The 20,277-nt window shown below is 41.3% G+C and overlaps 2 protein-coding genes across 2 annotated transcripts; both read right to left on the bottom strand.

The window, feature by feature from the left end:
• Positions 1-3,160: 3,160 nt before the first annotated feature.
• Positions 3,161-4,490, bottom strand: LOC120056432 (forkhead box protein I1-ema-like). The gene is made up of 2 exons (XM_039004591.1): positions 3,896-4,490; positions 3,161-3,708 (listed from the first exon to the last, which is right to left on the bottom strand). The coding sequence occupies exons 1-2, from the start codon at positions 4,488-4,490 to the stop codon at positions 3,161-3,163; spliced, it is 1,143 nt and encodes a 380-aa protein (XP_038860519.1).
• Positions 4,491-6,826: 2,336 nt separating this feature from the next.
• Positions 6,827-20,277, bottom strand: LOC120056847 (lymphocyte cytosolic protein 2-like). The gene is made up of 21 exons (XM_039005086.1): positions 19,713-20,277; positions 19,501-19,563; positions 19,305-19,351; positions 18,743-18,808; positions 18,621-18,646; positions 18,471-18,511; positions 18,161-18,359; positions 17,844-17,941; positions 17,671-17,737; positions 14,652-14,753; positions 14,172-14,197; positions 13,878-13,897; positions 12,479-12,598; positions 11,913-11,937; positions 11,754-11,766; positions 11,533-11,623; positions 11,329-11,390; positions 11,093-11,202; positions 10,448-10,522; positions 8,895-9,044; positions 6,827-8,549 (listed from the first exon to the last, which is right to left on the bottom strand). The coding sequence occupies exons 1-21, from the start codon at positions 19,788-19,790 to the stop codon at positions 8,397-8,399; spliced, it is 1,632 nt and encodes a 543-aa protein (XP_038861014.1). The 5' UTR covers positions 19,791-20,277; the 3' UTR covers positions 6,827-8,396.

Here is a 20,277-nt window from a genome sequence, read left to right as displayed (position 1 = left end):
TATATGCCAAACATGTAATGCGCTGAAAAAATTATAATACTGTCAACTGTCAAACTTGTTGTGAGAAGAGTCTACTTTCACATTCCCAGGTTGTACAGTTGTGTATCCTCCACGAAACAGCATAGAGAAGCTAAAAACCGCTTCAAACCAATGGTGTGTTAGAGAGATGTCGAAGACTACATTTCAGAATGTGAACTGAACTCAATTTAAATTGTGAAGTGGGTGGGACAGAAATGGGACAGGTATGGAGTGTACGTTTTAGGAGAAAACTCAGGAAGGAGATGCCATCCAAAGTTGAGGCCATCCAAAGTTGAAATGCCACACCACCTCCAAACCCTAGCAGAAAAGGTAATGGAGTTGTTTAAAGGGCCAATACAGCCATCTTTATCAAATCATTTCAGTTTAATAATCAAATACCTTACTATAATAATTTTCCATTTACAAAAAAAAAATGCTTTTTAGCAAGAAGAAAAACTATTTCTCAAGGAAGATTTTTGCTATGACTGTCTGGGAGCGGTCTGAGTGGGGAGGGGAAAACTGAAAACTAGATGTTATTGGCAGAGAGGTTTGGAACTCTCTTTGTGTTTGGTCTATTAACCAATTTACCGCCTAGTGATGTCACCAGGCAAGCCGAAACTCCCGCCAATGCAAACAGGCTGATTAGGTCCTGTGTAGATTGTATTTTCATTCAGCAACTATCAGGATATAATACTGATTAAAAAAATCCACACTTTTACAGTGTCAGTTTTATCAGCTGTTGTACAATATGATACAAAACACAGAAAATACAGAGTTTTGACTACACTGGGCCTTTAAAGATTGTATTTGCCAATATGGGAAAAATAACACAATTACAAATAGCCGTCTAAGAAGTTCTGTTCATGTAACAGTATAACTTTAAACCGTCCCCTCGCCCCGACACGGGCGCGAACCAGGGACCCTCTGCACACATCAACAACAGTCACCCACAAAGCGTCGTTACCCATCGCTCCACAAAAGCCGCGGCCCTTGCAGAGCAAGGGGAAACCCTACTTCAGCTCTCAGAGCAAGTGACGTAACCGATTGAAATGCTATTAGCACGTACCCGCTAACTAGCTAGCCATTTCACATCCGTTACACTCACCCCCCTTTCAACCTCCTCCTTTTCCGCAGCAACCAGTGATCCGGGTCAACAGCATCAATGTAACAGTATAACTTTTAGTACGTCCCCTCGCCCCGACCCGGGCGCGAACCAGGGACTCTCTGCACACATCAACAACGGTCGCCCACGAAGCATCGTTACCCATCGCTCCACAAAGGCCGCGGCCCTTGCAGAGCAAGGGGAAACCCTACTTCAGCTCTCAGAGCAAGTGACGTAACCGATTGAAATGCTATTAGCGCGTACCCGCTAACTAGCTAGCCATTTCACATCCGTTACATTCATATAGTGTAAAAGGAAATAAATCTGTTAAATAGGTTATTAGGTCTCCAAAAGCATGGCTGACTGATGTTGAGAGGCATGGGCTTATACCCTGAACCCAAGAGGGGCAAATAAAGGGTGATAGGTGTGAGGAGAGGGAGCTGTGGCAGTAAGTGGGAGCAGAGGGGAACCTTGAGGAACAAGTTCTGTTGCATGTATCTTTTAGTTCACTGGCAGTCAAACCTGTCTTTTTCCCCCCTGTTCAGAGTGTAGTTTAACGGTTTCTTTATCTCCCTCATTTCACAACCTGTCTCTGTGATGTGGGTCATTGACTGTAATGGGAGCTTGACTTGTCGTCTCAACCAAAAGCACTGGCAATCACAAATCTTGATCAAACTGTGTTTAAGCACCATGCTAAATAGGAATTTCTGAATTAATCACAAGCCAAATAACATTTTGGGGTTTAAAGTGTGACCATATCCTGTATTTCTCTCTTTTATTCAGTTTTAAATAAATGCTTCCAGAAAAATAGCAGTGAGAATGTCTTGTTTTTGCTGTTCTTTATTTTACCAATATGAAAAAGCATGATGACAGGACATTTATGTACAGCTCATACACAACCCACAAGTTTTTACTAAAGTCAAGAATCCCTCAATAAACATTTGACAGATAGTTAAGTTGATATTATGAAGACAATATGTGGAACCGCAAACAATATACATATGTACAATCAATTAAGAGAAAAAACCCCCATTGTAAATCACCCACTGTTTAGTATGAGTTCAGTGCACTTTCATTCTCTGCTGGGGAAGACATTCCAGTGAGTTTGTCCAAGACAAGCTGTCCTATGGTCTACACTACACAGTACGGGTTGTTCCACAAAATGAGTGCCTTTCTTTGATACTTTAAGTAGAAATTGTGCGCAAATATTTAAAAGCCTGTTATATTAAATGAAGTGCTCTTTAATATAGACCACATGGAAAATTTAATACATCTGATTTTTAATAAGAATAAGGACTTGCTAAAGTGCCATAATTCTGCATTTCGACACGTCCCTCTGTTCATCCTCTGGAAGATTTTAACCCACTTTAACCCCAACATTTCTCCAAATTTTCACCATCATTGTAAAGCCCTAGTTATTTTGTTACTTTAGCAAAGTAATTTCTAAAGATGATTATTTATTTAATGTTATTAGTGATTTATTTTAAGGTCAATCATGTTATGTGAACTGAAATTTAAAAAAAATAATATGGTGAAGCTATTCCTTTTAAAATATTTTTTTCAAAAGACACATTGAACATCTAATAGTCAAATCCTAGAGTAAAAGCAGGTGAGCTGGCTCTACAATTTGTTTTGTGGTGGAAAACTGAGCAGGTAGAGCATAACACGTCAACCCTTTTACCCAGAGATAGACAGGCTAGAATGTTTTTTAACAATAAATACAAATTTTGTGAAGCTTGCTTTCGATTGCCCTTCCCTGTTGCACACAACACGCTTCCATTCCCCCTGTCACAAGGGGATTTATGGCTGATTTAAGACGGTCAACCCTGTTACTTTATTGGGCACTTAACAGGCACTTACTATAGTACTTTAGTTATTTAACTTCTTGAGATGGGAAAGGGTGTTTTTTATTAAGTTGAACCAGTGCTCTTTATGAAAGAATGTTAAAAGTAGGTGAATTTTTTGTTTTTAAATCGGCAAATTAAAGTACTCGAAGGCACCTAATTGGTGGAACGACCCAGTAGATCTATCAGTTGTGCTTTACACCTCTGTGCCTTCCCGTGGGTAAAGCATTGAGGCAGAGTCCAGGGCTGGGTATAGTTGGCTGCTGAGCTGGGTGAGGACAGAGTCACTGTAGCCCGCAGGGTAGAGGGGAGGAGAGGAGGAAATGGTAGGCTGCTGTGGATGGGACATACAGACCTCCCACTGAGGCATCGCAGCATTGGGCGAGTAGGAGCCGTATCTCTGGGCCGGAGAGACGCGTTGGGACAGCTCTGTAGCCAGGCTAGGTCTGTGGAGGGTATCTGACACTCCTGTGTTTGATACCGTCCCCACTTCAGCCATCTGAGACAGGAAGCTGTTCAGGCAAAGGGAGGGGGCTGAGGAGATGGGGGAGGGGCCGCGCTCGGAGGAGCTGGAAACGTCATTCATGTTGTTGTGGTGTTTGGGGCTGGACTCTAACGACTCAGAACCTGAGGAGCCCCCTTCACCAGGCAGGGAGTCCGACTTTCTCTTCCTCTTGCGACGGAAGTTGCCGTTGTCAAACATCTTCTCACAGTTGGGGTCTAGGGTCCAGTAGTTACCCTTGCCTATAAGGAGACACATAAGCCATTTTTTGTTAAGGAATTGCTCTCACATAGTTAGGCAAGAGTTAATATTTGTATTTTTTAAAAAGGTTATACTGTACGTGTATACACTTCCCAAACATTGAGTAGGCATGGAACACCTTGAAATTAAAATAACAATTTAAAAAAACCAAGTTCCAAATGTTCTTACCTGGATCATCCTCATCTCGGGGCACCTTCTTGAAGCAGTCGTTGAGGGAGAGGTTGTGGCGGATAGAGTTCTGCCAGCCGGCCTTGCTCTTGTTGTAGAAGGGGAAGTTGTCTGCTACATATTGGTAGATCTGGCTCAGGGTGAGCCGTCTGTCTTGGCCCCCGTGGATCGCCATGGCAATAAGGGCAGAGTAGGAGTAGGGTGGCCTGGCTAGCTTCATCAGCTCCTCCTGAGAGGGCATGGAGAACCAGCTCAGGTCCCCTACACCACCCCTCGGGGCGCCAGCACCCAGATAGGGCCTCTGCATGTTGTAGAGTTGGGGCACATAGGGCCCACAGACTGGCCCTGTGGGCCCACCTAGGTAGGGAACACTGTTGAGCTCTGGGCCGTTGAACCACAAGTAAGGGTTGGAAGGAGGGCTGGTGTAGTCTCCCAGGTCGTAGGAAGTAGGGGTGGCCTGCTGCGGGCTAGGCAGGGTTGGAGGGCTGTAGAAGTTGTCGCTGTACAGGCTGAACTCTGGAGGCTCCTGTTCGAGGCTAGGGTACTGGGTTCCACAAGGAGGTGGGGAGAGGCCCTGTGGCACAAATGACATCATGCTCACCCACAGACTGATCCTTGGATTGGCAGCTGGTCTCTTCAGTCTAATAAATGGCTCTGGTAAAAAAAAATCTGGATCTCGCTTTTCTTCAGTATTATCTGTTCCTCTGTTTTCAGCTGAGAGGTATTTTCCTTTCACTCTGTATTTAGTGTCCAGTACAGGTGCATCACAACCTGACACCTGTCTCACCTGATCAATTTATAGTACTACAGCAACACCCATGTCTGCTCTCATTGGGTGTTTCTGTGACTATGTCATTTGAGTGAGTTTAGGCGTGGAGAATTCCCTTTGAATAGGAGGTGAAATTCCACCAGTTCTCCACCAGAAGTTAGTCTAAGCTCTGTGAAATGTTTAGCTATTTTAATTTGACATCCAACCATTTACTTAAGAACATTTTAAAGTTGATTATTTTACAGCAGAATGGGATAATGGGTGCTACATTTACAAATGTTACAGTAATTTAATGTATAACAATTTCAAGACTCAAATATAATATATAAATATAACGTAATATGAAAGGATAATTGAATGTCAGTTGAATTTGAAGTTTGTACATTTATTTGTTTTTCCTCTAACATAGTTGTATGGGCAATATGTGCAACTGTTTTATTGTGACGATAGGCTCAAATAGGCAATCACTTTCACATGTGATTTCATGCGCTCAACATTCCAAGGGGAAACTGCATTTAGGCTTCTTCGTATACATCATTTTCTTGCTTCGGAATTATATATTTGTTCTATCCCAAAACGTTTTTTTTTCCCTTGTCCATTTCTTAGATGTCACAAACATTTTAGACATCATGCTTGTTGAAATTTAGATAGGTTTTTATTCAGAAACAGGTGTTATAAATACTACAACGAATTGGGTTGGGTGTGAAGCCATTAACACCTTCATCGTCAAAACAGATATGATTGTTAAAACTATTTGTATTATGACTGCCCTTTTTTTTAGCTAACCCGTGTCAAATTTACATCAGCTGCTCGCGTTTACTTCTCCCCTGACACACCTTTCATTATCGTGACTTGGTAACTTGGGTTGGCGCCACAGCGGATTTGTTTCTCCATCCTGCCATGGATGATTTTAATATAATTGATTTACCCCGCCATATAATGCTTTTAAGAATGCCCTGTTCTCCATATTACATTACTTTAAAACATACAATGGTGTTATTTCTCTGCGTATGGACATTTAAAGCTCACAATAATGACATATCATTAGCAGTTCTGAAATGTCTCTAAACGGTTTTGTTTTTCTCGTATAGGAACCTATGCTCGTAGTTTAATTGATAAATGGCCGTCGCCAGGACGCCAGGAATGAATATTTTTCCATTGTAGCGTGCTCTTCAATGCCCATAATAGGATACACAAGAGCGGAGCGCGCGCGAAGATATTTGGCAATCTGCACACATTGTGCGCGGATTGGTTACTATGGCTTCTTTTTCATGCGGAATAATTTGTTTTTACTGGGACGGTAGTATGTACCGCAATGGAATTTTTCGGGGTGGGTGGAAACATAAATATGAGATGAGTGATTCAGGAACGTTATGATTACATGCCTCAGTTCAGTGATCCATGCAGGCTTAGAAGAGTTGATGTGCTTTTTTTTTTTTTTTTTTTACTGCAAACATTTCTGCACTGTCATGTGTCCTGTAATCCAAGCCTGAATTTGGGCAGAGACATGATGGCAGTTTGATTGTTTCTGCTTTTCATCATTTGTGAACTTGGAAGTTCCTTCCAAAGATATATCCTACTTTATCAGTTTAGAGATGGTGTCTCTCTCAAATTGCCTGCAAGGACAGGCTAAGTGTTCCATGATTCATTTCAAAGAAACAAATCTTGGAGGTTACCAAGGATGGCGGTTAGTGTGATTATAGTAATCCTCTCCAGTGGTGCTGACACAGACATAACGGCCCATCTGTCCCTCCTGGGGGTTCATATTGTCTGTCTGCTGTTGTATTTTACATACTGGATGCTTAAGATCTTCACACTCGAAATGACAAGGCTTGTGTAAATTACAACAGACAAATGAGAGAGATTAGGGACATAATGCTTTTATACGGTCTGATTATAATAATGATACCGACGGTGAGGCATTGTATTTTACAACAGGTTAGTAGTGCAGATCCGACACGCCTTCGTATTCACTTGAGTAATATTACAGCGCCAGATCAGCTGTAAAGAGCCTTTGGTAATCGTCCATGCTTCAGAGAAGTTAGAGAAACAATGGACGTCGATGATATAAAGTTGAATGAAAAAGATAGGGAGAATTTGGCACAGAGGTCAGGGAAGTTTTTCCTAGTGTGACCAATGATTTGTAGAATTTCTGCCACAAGTTTCCAATAAAAAAAATGCAAACGTTTATTTGAAATATTGATAATAGCTATGTTATGGAACATACAGTGTGAGAGATTAAAGAATATAGTTTTCATTTAACCATTAAACAATGCAGGAAATTGAAACAAAATTCATATTAAAAAAGCTCAGCAGTTGTGACTGACTGTCTACCCCACTATTTCCTTACTTGGATAATGTATGCTGCTTCTGATTCATTGCAGAGCTAGCTGCTATTCTAGACCTTTCCATTGCATGTAACAGGGAAATAACAGAGCAAACACAGGCATTTACATAACTACTCACATGCACATTTTCAGCTTCTGTGCTTTCAATACTGAAATAATAAAATACACATTGAGACAAAAACTACGAATATTATTGTGTATATGGACTTTTCTTTCTGAGGTCCATACAGTGAACAGTTGACAGAGATGTACCGTACCTACCATCTCAATCCAAGAGTCACTTGTCTTTACATGAAATTACCTTACATGAACTATGAACTGCAATTCAAAGGTTGCATAAGTCCTTCCACCCATAATGTTAGTGGCAGTCCTTTAAAACCACTGTGAATCTTGACTATTGCTCCATGTTATTGTTATCACTCCCCCAGCTGTCTGTTAAAAGGACGGGTAGAGACGTGCTAGTGCTCCGCCTGCTGGGTAGATCAGGGGACACTGGCTCTGCTGTCTGTTAAAAGGACAGGTAGAGACGTGCTAGTGCTCTGCCTGCTGGGTAGATCAGGGGACACTGGCTCTGCTGTCTGTTAAAAGGACGGGTAGAGACGTGCTAGTGCTCGGCCTGCTGGGTAGATCAGGGGACACTGGCTCTGCTGTCTGTTAAAAGGACGGGTAGAGACGTGCTAGTGCTCCGCCTGCTGGGTAGATCAGGGGACACTGGCTCTGCTGTCTGTTAAAAGGACGGGTAGAGACGTGCTAGTGCTCTGCCTGCTGGCTAGATCAGGGGACACTGGCTCTGCTGTCTGTTAAAAGGACGGGTAGAGACGTGCTAGTGCTCCTCCTGCTGGGTAGATCAGGGGACACTGGCTCTGCTGTCTGTTAAAAGGACGGGTAGAGACGTGCTAGTGCTCTGCCTGCTGGGTAGATCAGGGGACACTGGCTCTGCTGTCTGTTAAAAGGACGGGTAGAGACGTGCTAGTGCTCAGCCTGCTGGGTAGATCAGGGGACACTGGCTCTGCTGTCTGTTAAAAGGACGGGTAGAGACGTGCTAGTGCTCCGCCTGCTGGGTAGATCAGGGGACACTGGCTCTGCTGTCTGTTAAAAGGACGGGTAGAGACGGGCTAGTGCTCCGCCTGCTGGGTAGATCAGGGGACACTGGCTCTGCTGTCTGTTAAAAGGACGGGTAGAGACGTGCTAGTGCTCCTCCTGCTGGGTAGATCAGGGGACACTGGCTCTGCTGTCTGTTAAAAGGACGGGTAGAGACGTGCTAGTGCTCTGCCTGCTGGGTAGATCAGGGGACACTGGCTCTGCTGTCTGTTAAAAGGACGGGTAGAGACGTGCTAGTGCTCTGCCTGCTGGGTAGATCAGGGGACACTGGCTCTGCTGTCTGTTAAAAGGACGGGTAGAGACGTGCTAGTGCTCCTCCTGCTGGGTAGATCAGGGGACACTGGCTCTGCTGTTGTGATCCACGGTTCTTAGCATCAATCAGCAGAAGCGGTGACTGTCTGTAATGGGCGATGATGTGTGCCACCATCGGATAGGTCTGGAACATAAAACATGAACCAATACATTAGCAGGGCATCATTGAGCTGTGTCATAACAGAAGTTGAAACATAACAGGTAAGATGGCTTGCTGTACATCTAATTGAATCTCGTAGTTGATGTTTTGGCAAAAATTGCTATATAACAAACTTTCAGATGACAGATTCATGGATCCAGTTCACAAAGCTCACTACTTCGTCCTCAGAGTGATTGATAATATGATATAAAATGACACATATTACTCTGACTGGTCATAATTAGGGATATGAGTTCATTTCTGACCATGTGACCTGGTCAGGAACAATTCTTGGCCATAGTCAGAATGAATGAGGCAGATATTGTGTACCTCTGAGACCTTCAGACCAGTCCCCAGCAGAAACTCATTCTGTTCACAGCGGATCTGGATGTTGTAAACTTTGTCCTGGTAGAGTACCATGAGTGTATAGGGCTGAATGGACGAACGTTTCGAACTATCCCGTACCAGAAATGCACCGTCCTAAACAGCAAATGAAACAGAAAAACATTGTACATTATAGTGGTGTTTGTGTTGTATTCTATCACCAAAGAGCACTGGTGAACTATCCACATAAAAAATATTTTATACAGTATATTGTCATTTTGGACAGTGCATTCGGAAAGTATTCAGACCCCTTGACTTTTTTCACATTTTGTTACATTACAACCTTATTCTAAAATTGATTAAATAGTTTTTCCCCCTCATCAATCTACACACAATACCCCATAATGACAAAGCAAAACATTTTTTTATTTATTTATTTATTTACAAAGAATAGCAAAATACACACTGAAATATCACCATTACATAAGTATTCAGACCCTTTACTGAGCTGACTGAGTTGAAGCACTTAGGCAGCGATTACAGCTTCAAGTCTTCTTGGGTATGATACTACAAGCTTGGCACACCTGTATTTGGGGAGTTTCTCCCATTCTTCTCTGCAGATCCTCTCAAGCTCTGTCAGGTTGAATGGGGAGCGTCGCTGCACAGCTATTTCTCTAGAGATGTTTGTTGGGTTCAAGTCAGGCTCTGGCTGGGCCACTCAAGGACATTCAGAGACTTGTCCCGAAGCCATTCCTGTCTTGTCTTGGCTGTGTGCTTAGGGTGGTTGTCCTGTTGGAAGGTGAACCTTTGCCCCAGTCTGAGGTCCTGAGCACTCTGTAGCAGGTTTTCATCAAGTATCTCTCTGTACTTCATCAAGTACCTCATCAAGTATCGCTCCGTTCATCTTTCCCTCAATCCTGACTAGTCTTCCAGTTCCTACAGCTGAAAAACATTTTTGGTACCCTGCCCCAGATCTGTGCCTCAACCCAATCCTGTCTCAGAGCTCTACGGACAATTCCTTTGACCCCATGGCTTGGTTTTTGCTCTGATATGCACTGTCAACTGTGGGACCTTATATAGACAGGTGTGTGCCTTTCCAAATCATGTCCAATCAATTGAATTTACCACAGGTGGACTCCGAGTTGTAGAAATATCTCAAGGATGATCAATGGAAACAGGATGCACCTGAGCTCAATTTCGAGTCTCATAACAAAGGGTCTGAATACTTATGTAAATAAGGTATTTCTGTTTAAAACATTTTATACATTTCTAACAATTTCTAAAAACCTGTTTTCGCTTTGTCATTATGGTGTATTGCGTGTAGATTGATGAGGACACATTTTTATTTAATCCATTTTAGAATAAGGCTGTAACGTAACAAAATGTGGAAAAAGTCAATGGGTCTGAATACTTTCCAAATGCACTGTATGTGATATTGCATTGTCCCTTCAAAAACCATTGTCACGATTAATCTGTGAGTACAGAGTGTGAATGTCAGTTTGCCTGTTATTACAGTTAATCAGGTGTGTGAGTGATATTGGCAGCAGAAGATGTCTCACCATGTTGACCTGTCTGAGACAGCCCTCCGCTTGACCCCGTGTCACCTGACCAACGTACCACTGAGGGTTCAGGTCCTACATATTCACACAGGAACAAAATCACACATCAATCAGATGGGATTTGTGACTTTGTGACCTGTTACTAATTTCTGTGATAGGCTTCAGACAACAAAAACCACATGAACAAAAATCCTTGGGTTTGCAACATGTTTCCACATTGTTCAATAGAAGTGAGTTGTTAAATGCTCCAAATGACAATTATTTGCACATACTGTACTATATGAGGACCTAGTGAAATATTTGGTCTAATCAATAAGAGCTGACTAGTCTTAGAGACAAAGGGCTCTGCTCAACACAGCTTTTGAGATTAGTGGTTGGCAGCCTGAATGTACAATACTCCCTTAGAATAACAATGCAATGGCGCCACCTACTGAGCTACGCAAGTCATTGCATCACTAGACCACATCCAACATACAAGTATGTACGATCATATTTGAGAATCTGTCTGTCTGTCTGTCTGTCTGTCTGTCTGTCTGTCTGTCTGTCTGTCTGTCTGTCTGTCTGTCTGTCTGTCTGTCTGTCTGTCTGTCTGTCTGTCTGTCTGTCTGTCTGTCTGTCTGTCTGTGTTTGTGTAGTGGGGATCACCTGTTCATCCTCTAGGTCTGCCGGTGGGGGGAGAGAAGCTTGCATAGGTGGCGGAGCGGGCATAATGTGTCTGTCTGGCACAATCCTAGAACTGCCCCTGGGTGAGATGGCTTAGAAAGAAAGAAAGAAAGAAATTAGAATCATACCAGTTATCAAAAGGAGAAGTTGTGAGTCATATTTACACACTGTACAGTATATTTTAAGGATGGGTACTGAAGTGAGAACAAAGCACTCACATGCCTGCAGTGCCTGCAGTTTTGAAGGTAGAGATGCAGTGGAAGCGATATTAGGAGGAAAGCTGGAGACAGATGGAACAACAGTTTGCAGATTAACATTAAAATGAACCTTTTAATTCCATCACCTCCAGCAAAGTTCTGTCCTCCATGTAAGCCTAGAGGCCATTTGAATTCCTAACTTTGACAAGACAAAACTGATCTTACCCGTCTGAATGTAAGAGTGGTCCGGGGAGCGCTGCTCTAGGGTGCCCTGGTCTAGGAAATGTGTTGGAGTTGTATGGTTTGGGCATGGGCACTAAAAGAGAGATACACTCATGCAATCACTATGACTGCATAGTCCTTCAATGTAAAACAGGATGAAGATTAAATAGCTACAATGTAAAGTTCCCTTAACAAGTAGAAAAAGGTTTCAGAAAATGTCTTACCATCATCTTGTACCTGTTGATGACATAATATTAAACATCTTATGAGGAGGAACTATAGACTTTTCTCAGTTACGACAAAGACACAGTTTGAAAATCCTTATCAGCTACTTCCTCCCATCATGGTGATGTCACCACGTGTACACCATGAAATACCCTTACCTCATTTCTTGCATCAGGCACATATCTGCAACACAAATGGAAATGACTTGCATATTCACTTGCATATTGCTTCTTAGTGTTGAACTCAACAAGCGAGCACGAAGATTTAGTCAAATCCTGTATGTGCAACAACCAACAAATCAAACAAAACGCAGACGGAAGACTGGAAGGGTAATCATAAAACGATACACGTCTTGAGATGAAGAGTTCCTTCATTCTACAACAAGTAAAGGTCCTACGAAGCTGTGCTCTGTGGCAGTGATTCACCCCAGCTCAATCCTGCTGACTAAACAACCGCAATTCCATGTATTTCTGATGGAGTGTACTTCCTTATAAACCGGGTGGTTCGAGCCATGAATGCTGATGACAAAATTACATTGGTAACCAGTTTATAATAGCATTAAGGCACCTCGGGGTTTGTGGTATAGGGCCAATATACCATGGCTCAACTAACCACTGAATCACAGTGTGTTTATTTAAGGATCAGTTGATGTGTAGTCTACATGTGATGTGTGTCTGGAGCTGTGCCGTATGGAGGAAGCAGGGAGGCTAGGTGCACTGCAGACCTGTTGTTGTTCAGTGGGGCTCTGCTGACCGACGAGCTGCTCCTGCTGACACTACTTGACCCAGGGAGGGGAGGTTTGGGCATTCTGGGAGGATCTGGACCCCTCTCTTCTGCCTGAGGCCTGGATATAGGAGCAATGTGAAGTCAGAGGTTCCAAAACTGGACAGTGTAGTTACCAATTCAGGAAGTTATAGCTTGGTTCATTTCTTGTAGAAAAGGCACCGTTTTTAGAAACTGAATGTATGTACAACAAATGTGGTGTACAGTGCCTTCAGAAAGTATTCACACCCCTTGACTTTTCCCACATTTTGTTGTCTTACAGCCTGAATTTAAAATGGATTACATTTAGATTTTGTGTCACTGGACTACACACAATACCCCATTATGTCAAAGAAGAATTATGTTTTTCCAAAATGTTACAAATTAATAAAAAATGAAAAGCTGAAATGTCTTGAGTCAATAAGTATTCAACCCCTTTGTTATGGCAAGCCTAAATAAGTTCAGGAGTAAAAATGTGCTTAACAAGTTACATAACAAGTTGCATGGACTCACTCTTTGTGCAATAATGGTGTTTAACATGATTTTTGAATAACTACCTAATTTCTGTAACCCACAGAAAGAAATTGTCTGTAAGGTACCGCAGTCGGGCAGATAATTTCAAACAGATTCAATCACAAAGACCAGTGAGGTTCTCCTATGCCTCGCAAAGAAGGGCATCTATTGGTAGATGGGTAAAAATAATAAAAGAGCAGATATTGAATATCCCTTTGATTATGGTGAAGTTATTAATTAGGCTTTGGTTGGTGTATAAATACTCCCAGTCACTACAAAGAAACAGGTGTCCTTCCTAACTCAGTTGCCGGAGAGGAAGGAAACCGCTCAGGGATTTCACCATGAGGCCAATGGTGACTTTAAAACAGTTACAGAGTTTAATGGCTGTGATAGGAGAAAACTGAGGATGGATCAACAAGATTGTAGTTACTCCACAATACTAACCTAATTGACAGAGTGAAAAGAAGGAAGCCTGTACAGATGAAAAATATTCCAAAACACGCATCCTGTTTGCAACAAGGCACTAAAGTAAAACTGCAAAAAATGTGGCAAAGAAATTAACTTCATGTCCTGAATACAAAAGCGTTATGTTTGGGGCAAATCCAAAACAACACATCACCGAGTACCACTCTTCATATTTTCAAGCAAGGTAGTGACAATTAAATCCATTTTAATCTCACTTTGTAACACCACACATTTCTGAAAAAGGTCAAAGGGGTGTGAATATACTTATGTGCAGTCATCATTCAAATAGAAAAGGAGGTGCATTGTCAATGACATTATGAAATAGAATAGCGAGAAGTCACATGATTGGAAAGCAATATAGAACCAAAATAAGTATTCTATACCTCCATGAATGTGGAGCAGGCTGCGTGTGAGAGACAAAACAAACATGTCATACACTTCATTGTGAAATCTTCATATTTCAAACTATTAGCAAAGAGTCTGGGATGGCCTTTAAACACTCATACGTAGACATTCTTATAGCTATTAGCTATACAGTTATATAGGCCAACTATAACTTCAGCAAGCACATGCAAAGATTTATAGGCATATGTTTGTTCACTTGACATTGGGATGACAAGAATGTTGTTTGGACACAATACAGGACTAATCAAAACATAACCAAAGTTAGTTCTCACCATATTAGTTGTGTTTAACTTCGTTGCTGTGTGGAATAACAGATCAGGTCAGTACGAGGACATAAAAAACATGACATTATTGCTTTATGGTGATGATAAATCCCCTAAATGTGATTAAGTATGTAAATCTAACATAAATAGAAAGTATCCTCTCTATACTAACATTGACACGTACTTATGGAAGAGGAACTGTTACATGACATGTATCTGTGGGCAGGCAGGTGTAGGAACAGACAACTGCAGTAGTAAACATTTTCTTGCTAGGTTTAGATTGGTGTGAGACACGGGAGGTTGGTGGCACCTTAATTGAGGAGAACGGGCTCGTGGTAATAACGGGAGCGGAATCAGTGGAATGGAATCAAATACATCAAACACATGGTTTCCATGGTTTCCAGGTGTTTGATGCCATTCCATTTGCTCCGTTCCGGCCGTTATTATGAGCCGTCCTCCCCTCAGCAGCCTCCTGTGATGTGAGAGTACCTGGTATTGGAGATTCAGCAGGTCTTGTGTGATCCAGTTTGGTGGGCTTTCTTCTGCGGTCAACTGGTGGAGCGGGGGCAGCATTTGAGGAAGTAGCAGGCACTTTAAAAGACAATATGAAAAGACAGGGTACAAATCAATACAAGGGAATAAAAAGTGTTCAAATGCTATATTTAAGCAATAAGGCATGAGGAGATGTGGTATATGGCCAATATACCACGGCTAAGATACCACCAGGCCAAAAAACGTGAACCCGAACCCTCCAAGATCCACCCACAGTTCCCCAATAGCTGTCCCTCAACCATTCGAGACCCCTCCCACAGTCCCCCCCAAGAAGAAAAAAAATAAAAATAAATACAATTAATTCCATTCCCCACCCCCAAGAACCCCCCAATCACCAACATCCTAGAGAATGAACTAAAGAGAAAAAAGGAAAAGACAGAAGAATACAGAAAACAACAATGCAAAAAAATTATAAAACAAAATAATACATTTAAAACAAAGGACATTAAGGACAACTGAAATCATAACAGCAATGCCAACTGTATATGTTTGTGTGCATGTCTGGCACTATTACATGTATGTGTGTATTCTTGTATGTGTTTATTTGAATGAGAGTGTGTGTATATGCATGTGTACAAACACCTGCACGGCATCAGCCTCAGGCAAACCGGCATTAGTTGTAAAAACACTGCCCCTCAGTGTCATTCAAATGTACTTTTTAATAGGTTTTATTTTTTTTTACTTTTATCTTTGACCATCATTCTATCTCCCACACAGCAACTCCACTCCCACTTGTCTCCAATTCCTCAGCTTCCCTCAGCCCATCCCATCTATCTCTGCTGGCCACCCACTTCGGGTTTCTACGCAACACATATCTTTCAACTATGCTGTGATGTTTAACGTACAATTTCAATCTATCTAATCGAATAGAATCCACACATTGCGAGTTGAAGATAAATACTTTTACTAAGAGTATTAGTATATTAGTAATTGACTGGCCCGGTCTCTCCAAATCTCCTAACAGTACTATTTCTAGGGTCAATTTTAGATCAATGCTATGCATTTTCAGCCATTCCTGAACATGAGACCAGAAACAGGCTACCTACCTGAGGGCAATACCAAAATAAATGGTCTATTGATTCTGTATCCTCACAACAAAATCTGCAGAGCTTCGATGACTTTATCCCCCAAATATTCAACATTTTATTGGTGGCAAGAATTCTATATAATAATTTTAGCTGAAAAGCACAAAGTCTTGAATCTTGCATTGTTTTATATATCAACTCATACACCCTGTACCATGGAATCGGTACATCAAAAATCTCTTCACAACTATTTTGCAATCTGTATGGCACAGTTGTCAACATCCTGGTCCTCAAATGAAACTGGTATAATTTCCTATTTATGCTAGTTTTACTCCTCCGCCAGTTTTGATCCTTCATATTGGGCAGACAGACCAGTATCATACCTCCTCCCGCTGCCACCTGCCTCCTCCATTTTTGGGGTAATGCTGTAATCAATTGGTTGTACTCTTGGATTGAGCAGACCTTCCCGTACAATTCTGATAACTCCATGAAGGACATAACTCTACCATTCCAATTTACAATATAATTTAAGAACAAAATACCCTTTTCAAACATATTTTCCATAAAAACAGGTATTTTATCAACCAGCACATTTGAGTTCAGCCATAATATTTGTTGGAATATTTGTTCTATCTTTTCAGGGGGATGAAATTGAAATTGTAGCCAGCTCTGCAATGCTTGTTTGAAAAAGAGAGATTCTTTGAAAAAAGTATCATTTTCAATTAATCGAAAATGAGACATGGCAATCTGCACAAAGGCAAAAAGGCCATTTTTAAACAATGGATGAGCTTTTCTTAGTAATCTACTTGAGAACCATTTAGGGTTCAAATAAAACTTTTGAATGAGTGAGGCTAGAGAGAGAGAGGGGTTCAGTGGTTTTATATTTAATAATCTCAACCCACCCAATTCATATTCATTATATAGATAGGCACGTTTTATTTTGTCTGGTTTAACGTCCCAGATAAAGCGAAATATATTTTTTGCTCATATGATTTGAAAACGAATCATCAGGAGTAGGCAGCGCCATAAATAAGTGAGTAAACTGAGATATGACTAAGGAGTTAATCTGGGCAATTTTTCCATAAATAGACAGGTATTTACCTCTCCATGGTTGCAGTATCTTGTCTATTTTTACAAGTCTTCTATTGAAAACCATTGTGGAGGGCTTATTTATATCTTTTGTGATATGAATACCGAGTATGTCTACTTCACCATCAGCCAATTGTATTGGTAAACTGCAGAATAATTTTTATTTTTTAAAGATCCAATATGTAATATTGTACACTTATCATAATTAGGTGTTAGTCCAGAGTACAGAAAGGTTATTTAGATCTTCAATGAGACATTGCAGGGATCTAGCTTGCGGACTTAATATAAAACTTGAGTCATCGGCATACATGGACACCTTTGTTTTTAAGCCTTGGATTTCTAATCCTCTAATGTTGTTATTGGATCGGATTTTAATAGCTAGCATTTTGAAGGCCATAACGAATAGATATGGTGACAGCGTACACCCTTGTTTAACTCCTCTTGACAATTCAAAACTTTCTGAGAAGTAGCCGCTATTTACTATTTTACACGTGGGGTTGCTATACAATATTTTTACCCATTTTATAAGAGAATTACCGAAATTGAAAAAATCCAGGCATTTATAAATAAAATCCAGTCTTACTTTATCAAATGCCTAAGAGATGTTCTTTATGCACAACGCAATGCAGAGTGCCTGGATACAGCTTTTAGCCGTGTTATACCACAAACCCCCAAAGTGTCTTATTGCTATTATAAACTGGTTACCAACATAATTAGAGCAGTAAAAATAAATGTTTTGTCATACCCGTGGTATGCGGGCTGTCAGCCAATCAGCATTCAGGGCTCGAACCACACAGTTTATAATTATAGTTAGACACTAACATTCCAGATTGTACACTTACACTTGCCAGTTATTCTGCCAGGGTGCTGGGGAGATTGCTCTCTTCTGGGTGGGGGAGGCTGCAGCAGCTGCAGATACAAGGTATGAAATGTAATGTTGAATGACTGCGTGGATGGAGGGAGGGAGAGAGTGGAGGAGTGAAAAGGGGGGTGTAGTCAGAGGGAATATACTCACACTAGGGTGACTGGCAGAGGGGATTGGAGGACCAGCCCCAGGGCGTTGGGTTGTTGGAGGAGGATGGCTTCTAGCTGTACTGCGGTGCGGTGTACTATCTAAACACAAAGACAGATACAGACAGACAGACAGACAGACAGACAGACAGACAGACAGACAGACAGACAGACAGACAGACAGACAGACGCGCACACACAAAATTGTATCAATGTGGGACAAAACAAATTAAAATGTTGTTAAAATTGAAAATCACAACACATATTCTTTGTGAGAGGAGTTGAGCACGGCAAGGCAATGTTGTATTGATGTCTCCGTACCAATGTATTCCCTGTCAGCCATGGGCTTGGCAGCACGGAGCTGATGGGGAATCTCTTCAGGCGCCTCAGACGGAGGTGACTCATAGCCGTTGTCACTGTCCTCATGTTCAACTCCCTCTGTTGGTGACTCGTAATCTCCCCCACTGCCATCATCTTCCTCAGCATCTGGATTCTCATAGTCTTCGTCACTCCCCTCATCCTGGGAGAGACAGACAACCAAGTTGATTACTGATGGAGTGATAAATCATCTAGAGAGGAACACTTTAACGGAATAAAACAGGAAGGAATGGTATACCAAATACAGACTTACAAATTCATCCGGTCCCCAGGGCTGATCCTCTTGCGGCATAGCTGTAGTAAGTAGCAGTACAATGGTAAAATTGGCAATTTATCATGGTCCAATTGCTTCTCTGTTGATCATAATAACTTGATCTAAGGTAAGGTCTGAAATAATCCATACCTGGTTCGTATTTTGGTGCTGCAGTTCTGGAGAAAATACAGAGGAGAGCAAAATTGTGCTTGGATATTGCTTTGAATTAAATGACTACAGTTGAATAGCTAAGAATGGCAATAAGTGCACACCTTTTAGTAAAGAATCTCCTTTTTTCTTCTTTCCTGTTGATTTCACTGCAGATTTTGGAGATGAGTCTGCAGAAAGAGCATACAACATTGTGGCAGTAAATACAGCTACTATATTTTGGGGCAAACAGTGCTTCCATCTTTTGTCACACAGTCGTGTAGCGACACAGTCTATAACTGCCTTATAGTTATGTTCTAAGCATGTGTCGTATCTTCAATATATTGAGCAGTGATTGGTGAGTTCTATTTGAGTCTGCCACTGTGACAGGATGTGGTATCTGCAGTATATTTAAGTTTCAATTTCAGTCTTTGTCTCCACATCTTCTCTAAAATACGGCACACTAGTACACTCCTCCCTCTCTGTCTATCTCTCATGTTCTTCATGGTCTCGCTGCTTACTCAGTTTCCTGCCCTAAAACACTAATGTAGCTCCATTTTCTTGCTGTTGAATAATTTCCTTTCCCTGTGCAATTATCATACTTCCCAACGTATTCATAGTTTAATGTAATTGTTGTAATGTTCAGTTTTCTTAAAATAATGAAAGAGAAAGTAATTAATTACTCACGGCGCATGGATTTTGGGGAATTTCTGATGGTCATTTTCAGTCATGTTCTACAAAATGATAGATTAAGTATTTCCATCAAGTGATACATTACATGACAGTCAAAGCATTGTTTGAATATGAAATCCCTGATCAAAGATACATAATTATACAAGGAACACATGGGAAAAGGGACACACATCTGCTTCATATCACTTACCAAGAACCTTTCTCCACTTATGCTACATTTCATAATGACTTTATCGCAGCCACTTAAATTCAACTGTAAATGCATAGAACAAATGAATTAATATGGATCCTGGGAAACAGCTTTGAATATGATGTTGTAAGACAGAGAACTAAGGAAAAATGTTACAGGTTGTGAACTACTGTCAACAAAAGGTTCAATAATTTATCCTGAAAAGGACTTACCTTCTTCATGTAGTCTGCCAATTGGTGTGGATTCCAGTCCATTACCACTGACTTGGATGGCACTCGGTCAAAACTCATTGTTCCCTTCTCTTCTTCTGAATATAAATGAAATACAAAATCCTTTGAAAGACAATTGGCTGCAACACCTCCTCTGTTACGGTGCAGTCATATCCACAGCCATGTTCGACTTTGAGGCCTGTCAGAAAATGGTTCCTTGTATCTTGCTGCTACGCCCTTGGCAATGCTCTGTCTGGCCCTTTGTCGAGGAAGTTTGCAGTCTGACCAGTATTCAGAGAAATAAAATAGGAAGACATTACTCTTTCACCACACAGAAAAGCAGCACGACACCCACCACAAGTGCAATCTGAGGACTACAGAAAGATTTTTTTTTTTTTTACTATTTTGTCTCCTTCCTCTTCTGTGAAATCATGTTGGGTGTGTCAATTGTCTGGTAAGTGATGAAATCTATTCACCAAGAGTTATGTATGATCTGAAGTCCAGACAAGACCAACACAAACATTTAAATGTCAATATCTTAAACGGTAGGCTAGTCAGTTATCTGAGA

This window comes from Salvelinus namaycush, chromosome 12, assembly GCF_016432855.1.
Source record: "Salvelinus namaycush isolate Seneca chromosome 12, SaNama_1.0, whole genome shotgun sequence".
Taxonomy (NCBI): domain Eukaryota; kingdom Metazoa; phylum Chordata; class Actinopteri; order Salmoniformes; family Salmonidae; genus Salvelinus; species Salvelinus namaycush.
Note: the sequence above shows the minus strand (reverse complement) of the source record. Positions and strands in the feature narration are given on the sequence as shown.